Genomic DNA, 14506 nt, shown 5'->3' on the forward strand with positions numbered 1-14506 from the left:
TTCGGCCAGTGTTATAAAACAAAAGTAGCATACTGCCCCCATTTAAAAATTCAAATAAACGGCTAACTAACGAATATTAAAATAAAAAAAGCCAAAAAAAAAGATTATAAATGGTTGTAGCAAGAAATTGCATCTATAAATCTATAAAGGACCGGAACCGGTTCCACAGCAACAAAGAAAACTATTACTTCCATCAACAAAGACTGCGCAGGCTCAGATCTTGTATTTACACTTAGACCCTGCCTTTCTTTCACACTCGCCAAAGGAGACTTCAAAGTCAAAGGTATCCTGCTGTACGCCGTACGGCTGCGGTGCTCCCTAAAGAAAAACAGTTGACAAGCATCGCAAAAAGTTTTACAAAAGATACAGCGCTGTCCAGGCGATCCGATTGAACAACTATTAAAGTTAACAACAGACTAAAAAAATTTTGATAATCAACGGCGGGAGTGTTTATAGTACACCACGCTTTTAACTTTTTTACAAAGGGTAAGTTGCGAGCTAATCCATATTACGCAATTGGTGTACGTGCAGGTTGCCATTTTCTTGGGTACAACTTCCTTTGTGGGGTAGACATCCTTTTCTTTCCGACTGCCTTTGCGGCCACATTGTTAGTGCGTAATTCGATTTAAATAGGGCTTATACACGCCATCGTCGGCTTCAAAAATATGTTTCGAAAAGTTATTTCGTTTTCCAATCATGCCCTTGGAACTGATTCCATGCGTTCGCTAGGAACCCGAGTGTAAACAACTCTTATGGGGAGCAATCCAAAACTTTGTCGAGTGGCTTGTAAATCATCGAGTTTGTTTGTGTCTTCACAAGTATCAAAAAGTAGGCTCCCGTATCATAGACTTATCAGCGCCTGGAGATTTGCGTTGGCAAAAAACACTGAACAGGCTTCAGGGGATTTTTCTTCTTGAAAAAAGGTGAAAGGTAAAAGTGGACATCATAACATCGTAGTAGGGATTTATATAAAATTGTACAAAATTCAGGTGGGCAAAATATGATTGATGACTTGACTAAATCGCGTTTATACAAAATGGAAATGGCACATACTACCGAAATTTGGGCGTGGCGTTTGTTAATTTATAGTTATATTTACTCCAACTCGCTTCGAATATTATATACACTTTACCCCATTAAAACGCAATCAGGGATTGTAAATTAGCGCCACACATGTGTGCTCGGAGACAAGAGGAAAAAAAGAAAAACAAAATTGAAAACTCAGATCTCGAAGGCAATATTCACATTTAAACAAAGGGTGTAAAAATAGATTTCCCCGGCTTCTGTGTTAATTTTTTCCACATGCCGGTTAGCCGACAACGATTACAATAAAATTTGATGTCTCATTGCTGCATAATGAGTTACATTTCCAATCAGGGATTGGAAAACGACACTGGTCCACATTTTTTGGCGCGACAGCTCCACAAAATTTGCATTGCCAATCTCTCATTAGACTTGATTGATTCCGTCATTAAATACAATTGACTAGAATTGACCAACAAATGTTTCCAATTCAATCGCAATGCCACGGCAATAACAAATAAATAAATAAATAATTCAGTAAATATTTTCTCGTGTGCTGATCTTTTGATCGCGATGAGGAGATCGGGGGATATATCTTTGGGGACTGAATTTAATTGGCAAAAAGTCGAGTCCAAGCATTTAATTGAAGACATATGTATGTATGTATTGTTTTTAATTGTTGCGAATTTTACTTATTTTTATGGTACTTTCGCTTTTGCCTTGACCAAATGGGCATTAACTTCGGACCCGCTCATATTCAAAATGGTAGTTATTGGGTCTTGTTTTCGTTACTTTCGGATCCAGGGATACAGCTAAATAAAACTAAAATTAAATTGTAATATTTTTCTTAGTGTAAACGTTGGAGATTGTTGATTAAACCCAAAAAAAGAGCATTTTGGCGTGTCAGGATGCGAATGTGCGAAATGTAACTGCGTAAATATGAGTCGTATTTATAGCGGTTTATTTACGCGTTGTTGTTGTGTTCGGAGAAACAAAGAACAACAACAGAGCGGCACGCACAAAGAAGATGCCAAATTCTATGTATCCCCGCGTTCCATTTTCTGCATTTTTTCTCCACGAAAGAGAAAGATTGGTAGAGAGAGGGAGAAAAACAAAACAAATTGAGGGTGGCGCAAAGTGAGAGCGTCAGCTGGCAATCTCCTCTCTGTCTATCTTCCTATCTCTTTCTCTCAATGGCATTCAGCCAGTGCGTGATAATCATGCACCGAGCACGTGTACATGACTTTGGTTTTGTTTGTGCTTGTTTCCCCCTGCTGTCTCCTTGCGAACTCCCATATTTCCATACAAACATCCACCGTTCCTCGCTCCACAAACACAAACAACAAGCAATCGGAAACTGATACAAAACACATAGATACAGCACGCATACCTTTTCATGCACTTACTGCAGAAAAATTTGCAAGTAATTGTACTATAAACCATAAATGTGTTATGCTTTTGAAAAGGTCTTGAGATCGTATTAGAATGATGTTAACCTGTGCGGGGAATAGTATACAGAACTTAGCAATATTAAAATTAAAAAAAAAAAACTGCTAAAATCGTTCCCCCAGCAAAACTGGTTGTTATCAAAGTAATAAGTTGTTTGTTTGTTTTGCTTTCCAATGGAGGGCACACAATGCAGCTTTATTGCACTGGGTCCAATCAATAGGCTAAATATTTGTTAGAGATCTACCAGTGAGTTGGTTATAATCTGTTACCACCCGCCGAGAACCCGACGTGACTAATGGGGCATCCTCGTCCCACCGTCTCCCTCGAGATCGTTGGAAAACGTTTGTCATCCAAAGTTCTATAAACAAATTTGTTGGCCACTTGGCAACGAAATCTAGAGGGTTCCGTTCTTGGAGAGGGCTTTTTCAACCAGCTCCTGAACTTTGTTTTGGTCATAAATATGTCGCACGCGTTGGCCTAATGCATTTGTTGTTCTTTATTAAATTGTTATGATTGCCACTGCTTTTGTGTTTGTTTTTCTCTCGACTACTGCGTCCTCGATGTTAATTCGAATGTGTAAACAAAAGATAAACAACAATCTTGTTCTCACACACTGGCGAAAAATTGTGATTTAATATAGGCAAAAATACATGTAAATAGGTTTTGCTATTTTCATTTTTAATTTGATCCTGACCTAACAAATTTACATGAGGGACACAAAAGCTAACAGCCTTTAAAGCCTGTTAAGCGATAAAGTTTGTTGACATTGGAAGCTAATAAAAACGATAAAAACAATGCATAATTTAAATCTTATTTAATGTTTTTTTCGAGTAGTGAATAAAAACAACGGGCTATAAATAAATATGGAACGTTCTGTATTCACAAAATATTGAAATGCATTTCTATAGATGCGAATATGGCCATGCAGTCCGAACAAATGAATAAACTCATTTCAAATGTTTCACGCATTCCCTGCGTGCTGTGTATGTGAGAGCGGAGTGACGTAGAAAGAAAATTTTATCAGAGGGATTTAGATATACAAATGTTAAAATTCAGTTAAAAAGTTTGAAAAGATTAATTTTGAGAACCCAAGTGTTCAGTTCTTAAATTTTCCTTAAACTTACCTTAAATTTAAACAAATTCGATTAAAAATTTGACTGATTTGTTGTTTGTGTCTAGCAATAAGACTTTTCCTGTAAAAGATTTTTAAAATAGCTACCCCTTTTACAACGCCACTGTGCGTGCTGTGTGCGTGTGCCTGTGTGAGAGTTCCGCTCGTTCCATTTCGTCACCGGCTTTTTTGCTTTTTAGCTGGCGCATCGACTGAAATCGTTTCAGATGTTCTTTGGAAGTGCGCTGGTCAAGACGTGAAAAAAACAAGCAAGTGCAGCTAAAAGAAAAATCTTGCCAATTTACAAGTAAAAGTGTTAACCAGTTTACCGTTGGTGTAAAAAAAACAATATACAAAGAACAAATACTTAAGAAAAGCAAAGAAAATAATAACGAAGGACATAAAAATGCCGGTCGATATCTACAGTCAACCTCACAATTTGCTCAGTTCAATAAGGTAAACTATTAATTGGCGTTGATTGGATTTTCTCATTCTCGCAATCGAGTTTTCCAGCCACACTAACCTATAAGGGTAAAAACAATATTTTAACATATTTAACCTCGAGAAACATTGATAAATTTTAGAAGTTTAACCGTCATAAGTGTAAGGTGGAAAGATGTTCTCTTGGTTGATTGATTGCAAAACATAGCGATCCTCAGTTTTTTTGTGCATCTGTGTTCAGTTCTGCTGAAAAAATGAAAGTGCAAGTGATGTAGACTTTGCTCGTTGGTTTTCGTCGCTTTTCCTTATCAGTCAGCAATATGCACTAATTGAAACGCCAGACACCAACCAGACTAATATCGTTATTGGCCCTCACACTTTATCTACCAAATTTATTAGCCATAAATTGCCAGCTTTTCTCGCATATTAACCAAATCAAATGTGCGATTCTGACGATACTAGTTATCTGTTAATTAAGGCTTTGGCCAGTTCATTGAAGTGAGGGGATCCGTATCATACAACGATTGCTGCGTCGATTTGTCAATGAACCGGGGCATATCTCTGTATTTATGAAAACCTGCCCACTCAACCTTTCAGAATAAGCCCACTCCACACAATAAAATTACACCACACAAAAAAATGCTAGAATTTGTATGGAAAATGCTGAATTGTTGCTGGCATTGAAAATCAAGATTATGGTAGAAGTGGTTTGTATATAGGAAAGGCAGCCCGAGAATACGAAATAGAACTCGCATATCATGTTGTGGTATTGAAACTATTGAAAAGTACGCAATACCAACGACCTCGGATATGTAATACGTACATACATATGTGTAAGGGATCAATTTATAATTTTATGGCGTAAATTTTGACCAATAAACATTCTGGACAACACTTTAAAATCAAATAGAGTGTATGGTATGAATTACTTTGTTAAATAAATTCCTATTACTATTAGTTTCCAGATAAAATGGGTAAAGAGGTCAATTTGAAAAAACAGAATTTATTTGGCAGAAGTTTTAAAATTAAATTTAAATAAAATTTAGCTAATGACAAGCGGTAGAGCGATCGTTTAAGGTATATACGAATATAGTAGTATATATTCTTAGAATGAGCAAGGCAAAGTTTATTGACCACATCATATACATAGATCCATAAGTATTTTTAGTCCGAAAAATAGAACAAGTCTAATGTATATTATCCATTCCTTTGTCTGATTGCAGCGGAACATCAGATACCTCGTTGTCGTTGAACTCACTGTCCCTGACTTCCGCTCTGCCGCCGACGGATCCTGATCACCACAATCCACACAACATGAACAAGCTGTGCCGCCAAGTGTCAATTGAGTCGCCCGGCCCGGGTGCCAAGAACTGCGTCTTCAACTTCTTTGTGCCCATCGAGGACACGCCGGCGTTGGGCGCCCGCATCCGGATCGTTTGCGCCGGAGCCTGCTACCGTCGTCGGGACCGCTCCAATTCAATAACCAGCATGTCATCGGTTTCGTCGGAGCTAAGCGACTACTGTCCATCGGTGAACTCGATGTCCTCGCCGGCCCACCAGGGCATCCGGGAGGGATCCTTCTTCCCCGGCTTCGAGGTAGCCGGTGTGATCGAGTCTCTAGGCTCAGAGATCACTGAGGCCAATAACCGCGGCCTGCGCATTGGACAGCGCGTGATTGTCTATCCGTTCGACGAGACTCCAGCCGGCTACGCCGAGCTCCTGGTTGTTCCTGATCTGAAGCATGTGGTGCCGATCCCCGACAGCCTGCCCATGGAGGTGGCCGCCATGCTGCCGACAGGCGCCCTCCTCGCCTGGAACGCCGTCTTTAAGGCCCAGGCGGTGGTCACACAGATCCTCAGCCAGCGGGCTGCCACGGAGCCGAAGCGCAAGCCCAAGATCCTTATCGTCGGCACCGGCGGACTGGCACTCTGGGCCGTGCGCATCGCCTCCTATCACTTTGCCACGTCTGGAGCCGACGACGTGGACATCACAGTGGCCAGTCTCAGGGACGAGGGCTTCCGCTTGGCCACGGAGATCAAAAAGTAAGTAGACTAGTTAGGGACTCATAAAACATCCATAATTAGCCAGAAAGAATGTTGATACAAAAGATATTCTAATGCTCGTTCTGTAATACTTGAGTTATTCCTTCAAGTACTAAACAAACTTATCTTTTTAGTGTCAGCGTGGTGCAGTGGAACGAATGCCTGTACGAGCCGCAGCTGATCGAGCGCACAAAAGACGTGTGCGGTGGAGCCGTGGACGTAGTGATCGACTTTGGCACAACTTCCAGGAGTCTGCACCGCTCGATGCACTGCCTCTCGAAGGGCGGCGTGGTCTTGATCAGCGACGAGGTGGCAGAGAAGCTGCTTCCCAAGTTCTCGCGGCTGTCGGAGCAGTACCAGCAGGAGATCATCCCCATTTCAAACGGCACAGCCGAGCAGCTAGCGGAGGTGGTGGAGCTGGTGGCCAACAAGAAGATCGAGCCGCCGCCGCACTCCGTTTTCCCCTGCGAACAGGCAGCTGAGGTTATCGCAAAGCTGTGCAACTCAGAGATCCCTGGACGCGCCATCCTCAGGTTCCACGACATAGAGTAGGAAACTTGAAAGAGGAGCTAGAAAAAGGGAGGAAGACGCCTCCCCTAATCAAGGCATTAACTCATTCAATATGGATATCTGTTAGTTGTATTCAGAAAACACCCGACAAAACACTGCAACCTGCAACACTCTCGAAGCGGATTCAAAATTGCTTATTTTGTAGCCGGCAATTGTTTTGTACCCTTAATTTTTGGACTGCTGACGACCTCCTCGTTTCATTGATTTAGCGTTTTAAGCATTTTTAGTATTATGTACATATAGATTGTGATTTATTTTTATTTGTAAGCAAACCAAACACATGATTTTACTTTTGCAAAGTCACCAATTACATCACCACATTAGCCAGAATCGAGATTCGTACATGCTTCTTAAATGATTTTCGATTACGTACAAGACCCAAGCAGAAGCGGATTAAAGAATAAATGTTATACCTACTATAAACAAAAATTGTTATGCATGCGATGCAAAATGTTTGATTCAATTGCTTGATGTTTGTACTCATTACGTACCCAACATTATATTCTACTCTTATTCACAAATAAAAACCATAAATTATCAATTCATCGGTCAATGTCATCTAGGAAGAATATGAAATCTGCATTTGCGGGATTTTGGCTTTGCAGAATGACTTAACTGTTTCATTTACGAAATTCTAAATTCTTATTTAAACAATAAGACTGCTAAAGGATGTTCTCCTTTTTTGAGATTACCATAAGGGCAAGATAAGCGTTATAACTAAATATTTATAGTACGAGTATAAGGCCAAGGGCGTCGCCAGCCGATGGGGGCAGCTGACCCCCCTTGGCGACGCCCTTGTATATTGCTTATATTTTCCATACAAGCTAGGTTTTTTTATTCTAGGCTTTCCCTCTTTTTCCTTTTGTAGGTTTTATTAAATTGCACAAAAATAGTTCGAGGACTTTACCATATCAACAGGTTTTTTTTCAGTTAAACATTTTAAAACATTTGATTAGAATAGTACATATTTATCGCTGCTTTATCTTGTTAAACACTGTCGGTCTTATTTACAATATAAAAATATTAATTTGCGTTTGATATAGCAAAATAAATTCCACGATATTAAATTTTCAAATGGGTTATCGGCATCGCCGATAAGAAATCGATTACTTTTAATCAAGTTAGCAGTCCGGTTTTGAATTATATAGTGCTGAAAAGCGCCAAACGTTAAATCGCGCCAAAAAACTGTAAACGGCGCGACAAGCTGATCGAAGAAGAGGAAACTAGTCGAAGTGCTACAAAATAGATCGGAACCTAAATAAATTATTGCTGACGTCGGCGAATGTTTGATAAACGAGATGGTTAACAAAGAGAACGCCCTCAGTGTGGGCCAGCAGGTGAAGTGGATCGGAGCTCATGACGCAGTGCAGCCGGTAAAGAATCTCGAGCACAAGAACGTGTTCTTCTACCAGAAGTGTATCTACGGTCCGCTGACTCTGACGGTCGGCGAATTCATATTGGTGTCCAATGCAGATGCAGCCGAGCCGGACACCGTAAGAGGCTGTGACGTGGCTAGGATCTTGTACATGTATGAGCTGCGCGAGCTTACCGACCGCGAGCCTTACCGCGCCATTGTCCAGTGGTATTCCTGGCCAAGGGCTATTCCCCACAATAAATTCGACGACGACAACGTGGCCATCGACTTCAGCCTGGAAGTGGTCGAGGAGCATCGCCCATACGACAACGACGTAGCCCTTGGCGCCATCTACCGTAAGTGTATCGTCCTGGAAGGCACTTCGAAAATCTCGGCGCAGGAGATTCTTAACCGCCACTTGGGCAAAGTTAAGACCACAGCCTGCCCCATGTTTGTCAGCCGATACAGGTTTGTCAAGGTGAAGCGAAGTTATCGCTTGATTCCCTTGGAAATTCACCTAGAGGAGCCGGAGGACAAACCCCGTTTAACACGGAAATCGCTAACTGCCACAAAGAATACAAACGGTCAGCTTCTGCCCGCAAGAATGCCGCATCTGAAGAGGCAGGAGCAGGGGTGGAAAAGCGACGGCGTTCCTCTACGGCGGCGGCCAGTTCTGTGGAATTCGTCGATGTCAGCTACTTCAACTGCGAAAACAAGGTATCGCCCATTAAGATCGTGGGTGGGCGCAGTGTAGTGCGTCTGTCGGAAAAGAAGAAGGCGGCATCGGAGATTAATGCCAACTATCTGCCGGCTTCGCCGCTTACCGAAAAGAATGCCAAAGTTGAGACGCCGAAATCCCGAGCTTCGGCAGCAAGGCGCAACCTCAATCTCAGTTTGGATCGGGGAGCAGACACCACCGCCGACTCAGACTGCCTCAATTACTCGATTGTTCAGCAAACCCCGGATCCCAAGACACCCTCCAACGAGATGAAGATCAAGCTGCGCATCTCAGAGAGAAGACGTTCGGTTCGGCTTGCATCCACGGACGAGGATCCCTTGTCGCTTGAAGAGCTCAAAGAAGCTCCCAATACCCAGGCACGCAAGCGATTGGGCGTATCAAATGGCGATATCTACCACACGCCCACAAAAAAGTCCAAGGAGCTGCTGGAACCAGCGACGGGCAATGAACAGACGCCATCAACGAGGCGCAAGAGTATTCTTAAATCAGCCACCAGCCGATTGGGTAAGTAGAAGTTTTAGTTTTAGTTTATCATGCTTGAATAATCTATTTTGATTGTTTTAGCCGACGGCACTCCCAGACGAAGTATTCATTTGTCCAATATTGTGGAACAGCGCGTGTTCAAGGACGATGACATTATATCCACTCCGAAAAGAGGCCGGCCTAAAAAAACAGTCCAGGATGACGACGAGGACTACTCACCGAAAAAAACTGTTCAAAAGACGCCCACGCGATCGCGCCGCTCCAGCACCACAACAAAAATAGCGATGACTCCCAGCAAAGGAATAGCCACAGCCGCAACAGCAGCCCCAATGACGCCCTCGCAGAAGATGAAGAAGATTCGGGCCGGCGAGCTTAGTCCTACCATGCAGCAGCGCACAGATCGGCCTGCAAAGGAGACTAGCAAATCACAGCTGGAGCTGGCGAGGGAACAGCTTCACGTGTCCGTCGTGCCCAAAAGTCTGCCCTGCCGCGAGCGGGAGTTCGACAACATATACGCGTTCCTGGAGGGCAAGATCCAGGATCAGTGCGGTGGGTGCATGTATGTGTCGGGAGTTCCGGGCACTGGCAAAACAGCCACCACCACCGGTGTAATACGCACCTTGCAGCGTCTAGCAAATCAGAATGAGCTGCCCGCTTTCGAGTTTCTGGAGATAAATGGCATGCGACTAACGGAGCCGCGTCAGGCCTACGTTCAGATTTACAAACAGCTCACGGGCAAAACTGTATCATGGGAGCAGGCACACTCACTGCTGGAAAAGCGCTTTACAACTTCAGCACCACGAAGAGTAACCACTGTGCTGCTGGTCGACGAGCTTGATATCTTGTGTAACCGGCGCCAGGACGTGGTCTATAACCTGCTTGACTGGCCCACCAAGTCGGCGGCCAAACTGGTGGTGGTTACCATAGCCAACACTATGGATTTGCCTGAGCGGCTGCTGATGGGTAAGTGTAATTTCCAAAACTAGGATAAAATTTGGAAAAATTTAATAAAATCTCAATTTGTTTTTAGGCAAGGTTACTTCTCGGCTTGGACTCACCCGGCTTACCTTCCAACCGTACAGCCACAAGCAGTTACAGGAGATCGTCACCGCACGTTTAGGTGGATCGGAGGCGTTCAAGGGCGAGGCCGTGCAGCTGGTGGCACGCAAGGTGGCGGCCGTCTCTGGAGATGCTCGTCGGGCGCTAGATATTTGTAGGCGGGCCACTGAAATCGCCGATACAGCCCAGGTCAAGTGCGTGACCATGCTGCATGTGCAGCAGGCGCTGGCGGAGATGATAGCTAGTGCGAAGGTGCAGGCCATCAAAAATTGCTCGCGGCTGGAGCAGATTTTTCTGCAGGCTGTGGCAGCGGAGGTTACACGAACTGGCGTCGAGGAAACGACCTTCATGGGAGTCTACATGCAGGCCGAGACGATCGCTGCGTTCACTGGTGTGGCCTTACCGCCGCCAGGACGTGCCCTTCGCTTGTGCGCCAAACTGGGCGCCGAACGTCTAATAATCAGCGAGCACTCGCGCAATGATCTCTTCCAGAAAATCTTGCTTAACGTCAGCGCTGATGATATTCACTACGCCCTCCGCGTGGGAGAAGTGGCCAGTTAAGAGAATACTTAAAGAGCAAAGATTGGAAGGTAACCTGGGAAGTTCTTAGTCAATTCATTTGCAATTTTACATTCTGACTTCCACTTATAACACTAAAATGAAAACTGCAAAAGTGGCGAATTTCGCCCTTCTATTCGTCATCAATCATCTTTGTAATAGCTTATGCATTTTTAAATTAATTCTTAGTTTTAAGCATCATGTTTAAACAATCTAAAGTACAAACTCGTTACTATAAAAACCAAATAAAACACCAGCACAGTGTAACAGTCATAGAGTACTTTTGGGGAAAAAACGGAATAGATGAAAAGGTGGTAGCGAAAGCCTACCAACAGAAAGAGGTAGAAAGCCGCCGGCAACATGATAAGCGCGGCGTAGAGTGGAGCTATCAGTGAATCCGCAGCAATGGAATAAGGCGGCTGCAGATGCATGATGCCGACACTCCGCAGATCAGAGCGCAGAGTGTGGACAACCAAATAAAGGAATGCATGAATCTCCGCACTGTAAGTGTTGAGGGTGACGAAAAGGCCAACGATTACTGGGTTGTAACTAGTTTGCCCGATGTAGCCTGGCGTCAGGTCGATCGTGGACAAGCTGTTCGAGTTGCCCTGGTAAAAAAAGAACATTCTGGCCAGGAATATGGTCATTATGATCTTATACACGTGCACCAACCGCACGGAGAACTTTCGGGTACTGGTCCCGAAAACATCGCACAGCTTGTAGGTTTGCTGCAGGGCCACGAGAAGCACTGGCAACAGTAGGATATTTTGGACCTTTTGTAGAAGTGCAGCTAGCAGCAGGGAGCTGGTGAGGTTCGTCTGGAGCAGCTGCAGCAGCACACTTTTGGGAGGAGCACTTTCGAAACTCTGCGTTTGAGGCAGAGCTGCACGGTAGCCCAACACAAAAACCAATGCCAGACAGCACCAGAAGATGACCAACGTGGGCACCATGAGTTTAGCACTGGAAATTGAGTGAGAGATTAGTTTAGTTTTGTTATATAGTTCAATTCAAACATACGCGGCATACTGTGGGACCTCGATGAAGTGCACCTGACCGTTCAGTCCGCGAAAGCAATAAACCATAAACAATGCTGCTGCACTGGCCACCGACTGCGGCAACTGGCTGTGACGATGCAGGCGCGCCCACAGCAACAACAGTGAGAATATCATTATTGTACTTCGGATGGCCTGCAACCTGTGTATATAGCGCATCAATGTGAGCAGCATGAGCATTACGAAAACTTTGCGCATCTGCCAAAGACACGTTGATGCAATGGTGTACAGATGACGACCATCTAGTTCCACGTTAGTTTTAGTGATGCGCCGTCGCAGCGTTCGGAATGCAGTCAGCAAGATAAGGGTATTACCCAGGTAATACCAGGTCTTATACTCGTACTCAATGAACGACGAGGAACCAAGTGTTAAGGTGCGAATAGCAAAACAAGCTAGCAGAGGTAGCGGCAACGGAATGGAGATCTTTAGGCGCCGTGTGTATATCGGAGGCAGTGCAATCTTTAGCAGCGCCTGCGCCACATCAATTATTAAATAAACAGCAATGGCAATAGGTGCCATAAGCAGAATGCTTTGGAGCATGGTGCTGGTTAGGATTATATCCAGTGCATGACTGGCCACATTTAGAAGGACTGCCGCAATCGCGGAAACTAGAAGCTGTCCCCATTTCAAACTGTCCAACTGAAGCTGTTCAGTGAGATCCAAATACAACACGCTGATCACAGTATGGAGGGATGTCTGGAAGATCAACAATTTTTTGATGTAACCATAGTTTTAAACTGGTCTTTAAACATACCGCTGTCGTTAAGGCGAGTCCTATGGCCATAAATCCGTAGTCAAACTTAACAAGGGATTCAGAGAGCAGACCCGAAATCTCACGAGCCACCCGCATGTAATTTAGCTTGGCATTCTGGTAGAACACCTGACTAGCTCCACCAAGCAGCAATTTCTTGTGCAGCAATGTAGCATTCTGATACCACGTGTAGAAATCTGAAGGATCAAGTAAAGAGTATTATTATGGAAACCGTCTACGCGACTACGTTCTCACCACTCCGATGAACTTTTTCATGACCGAACTTTACACGCGCCTTGTTGAGCAAGTGATGGGCGTTGTAAAAATAAGCGTACATCTGGTACTCCAGGGACAACGAGGTCAGCATCTCTGGAATCAAGCAACCGATGGATAGGGTAGGTATCTCAACAGACAGAAGCACTGAGAGAGTGGGCGCTAAGTCGATTTGGTTGTAGCGTTTCGTTGCAGCTGAACTTAAACACAATTTATATAAAAAATAGATTAGGGATATGACTCCCAAAGTAATACCAAAGGCTTACGTGGTCTGGCTGCAATTGTTAGAGTACAGATAAAGAGGTACCAGAGTTTCGGCTGGCGTATTTCCGCCATGTCCACCACCATCAGCCATGCCGTGATCTCCCGTCAGCAAAAGCATTTTATTTGTAAAACTCTGTAAAAAGAACGTTGTTTTGTAAATACGCCTTACATAAATTTTCTAATAGTGGACCTTGTGTTTCAATATTTTCTGCACCACTTCATCCATTTCCCTAAGCTTAAGCGGGATCCTGGGACTGGCATTTCCTTCAACATGGCCGATGTGGTCCAGGCCCAGATAGTGTAAAATTAGCAGGGTCCAGTCATTAATTTCCAACTCCGCCTCCAGGGTTTTGGTCACATTTCTATCTCCTTCGTAAAAATCGTTTACATAAAAAGAGTCATGGTTTTCGGCTTGCCGCGTGAACTCGCTGGGAAATAGTTTTACCCAGGTGTGATCACCGGCAAAGGTAATAAGTCGATTATGGTGATTCAGGCGGTGCAGCAAGGAGTCCTGCAGTTGCTGTGTGTGGCCCACGTTCAAGGCAATGTCAATGAAGTTAGACAGGGTGCCGGTGGTGATGCTCTTAAGTCGAGGCATTGTCACCGTCGGAATGTCTACATGAAGAATCAGCTTCTCGCAGGCTCTTGAATGAGCCACCGGCATAGACGTGGCATTCGGGAAATCATCTCGCAGAGCATCGATCAGTAGCAGTACGAAGGAGTCATAGGCAGGTGGTGGTGGCGTCAGTCTGCAAATGGTAAGTAACCAGCGTTATCGGTCTTATCTCAACGAATATTACCCATATACTTACTTGACGCCGTGCAATGTGGTGGGCCGGCCTTCAGGCACGGTGCTCTGGTCTTCTGCCACGGAGTAGGAGGCCGGAAAGAAGCCGATCAGAAACAGTACTGCGCCGCAGAGGAACAACGAGAGCATGCTGATGGTGTAAACCAGCCGACCCTTGTGCTGCTCCATTGTATCGTTTTCATTGGAAGTTCTCCTCCACTAAAAAAAACCAACAAAACAACAACACCGAAAAATGCCGCCTGTCAGCTGGAAGAAAAATATAAACACTAGCCAATCGATAACCGCAGCATGCTATCGATGAGCGACAAGAACACTTTTCAAGGGCGTAGATTTAGGGTTTTTGTGTCTTGCACTTAATAATAATAATATAATTTAGAAAATGTGTGCTGTCAAAATATTTTTAAATTTCATTTTAAGCTTTCATTACAAACTTAATTTAAGCGCTAATATCAACCATTTTATTTTATTAGTTGGATTCTCTAACAAAATAACCTCAAGTAGATAAACAAACAAAAAATGAATAATATAA

At 43.9% G+C, this 14506-nt stretch overlaps 3 protein-coding genes across 5 annotated transcripts; 2 read left to right on the forward strand and 1 right to left on the reverse strand.

Annotated features, from left to right (window-relative positions):
- The first annotated feature begins 256 nt into the window (after window positions 1-256).
- Window positions 257-7177, forward strand: LOC108093834 (zinc-type alcohol dehydrogenase-like protein C1773.06c). 2 transcript variants are annotated; one of them, XM_017194166.1, is made up of 3 exons: window positions 257-486; window positions 5248-6066; window positions 6201-7177. In XM_017194166.1, the coding sequence occupies exons 2-3, from the start codon at window positions 5339-5341 to the stop codon at window positions 6616-6618; spliced, it is 1146 nt and encodes a 381-aa protein (XP_017049655.1). In that variant the 5' UTR covers window positions 257-486; window positions 5248-5338; the 3' UTR covers window positions 6619-7177. The 2 variants fall into 2 exon arrangements, with proteins under 2 accessions (XP_017049655.1, XP_017049654.1); XM_017194165.2 differs by lacking the exon at window positions 257-486 and adding an exon at window positions 3801-4039.
- Window positions 7178-7790: 613 nt separating this feature from the next.
- Window positions 7791-11096, forward strand: LOC108093832 (origin recognition complex subunit 1). Its single transcript, XM_017194161.2, is given in 4 exon segments — window positions 7791-8553; window positions 8556-9233; window positions 9294-10175; window positions 10243-11096. Coding segments are annotated over 4 exon segments (2769 nt in total). The 5' UTR covers window positions 7791-7934; the 3' UTR covers window positions 10833-11096.
- LOC108093833 (GPI ethanolamine phosphate transferase 2) lies at window positions 10964-14240 on the reverse strand. Of its 2 annotated transcripts, XM_017194162.2 has the most exons (7): window positions 13982-14240; window positions 13360-13918; window positions 13172-13302; window positions 12888-13105; window positions 12636-12829; window positions 11847-12577; window positions 10964-11789 (listed from the first exon to the last, which is right to left on the reverse strand). In XM_017194162.2, the coding sequence occupies exons 1-7, from the start codon at window positions 14143-14145 to the stop codon at window positions 11021-11023; spliced, it is 2766 nt and encodes a 921-aa protein (XP_017049651.1). In that variant the 5' UTR covers window positions 14146-14240; the 3' UTR covers window positions 10964-11020. The 2 variants fall into 2 exon arrangements, with proteins under 2 accessions (XP_017049651.1, XP_017049652.1); XM_017194163.2 differs by lacking the exon at window positions 13982-14240 and having other exon boundaries at window positions 12888-13100; window positions 13360-13476.
- Between the last annotated feature and the right edge of the window lie 266 nt (window positions 14241-14506).

The sequence above is a fragment of the Drosophila ficusphila genome, unplaced genomic scaffold (assembly GCF_018152265.1).
Source record: "Drosophila ficusphila isolate 14025-0441.05 unplaced genomic scaffold, ASM1815226v1 contig_414, whole genome shotgun sequence".
NCBI lineage: Eukaryota > Metazoa > Arthropoda > Insecta > Diptera > Drosophilidae > Drosophila > Drosophila ficusphila.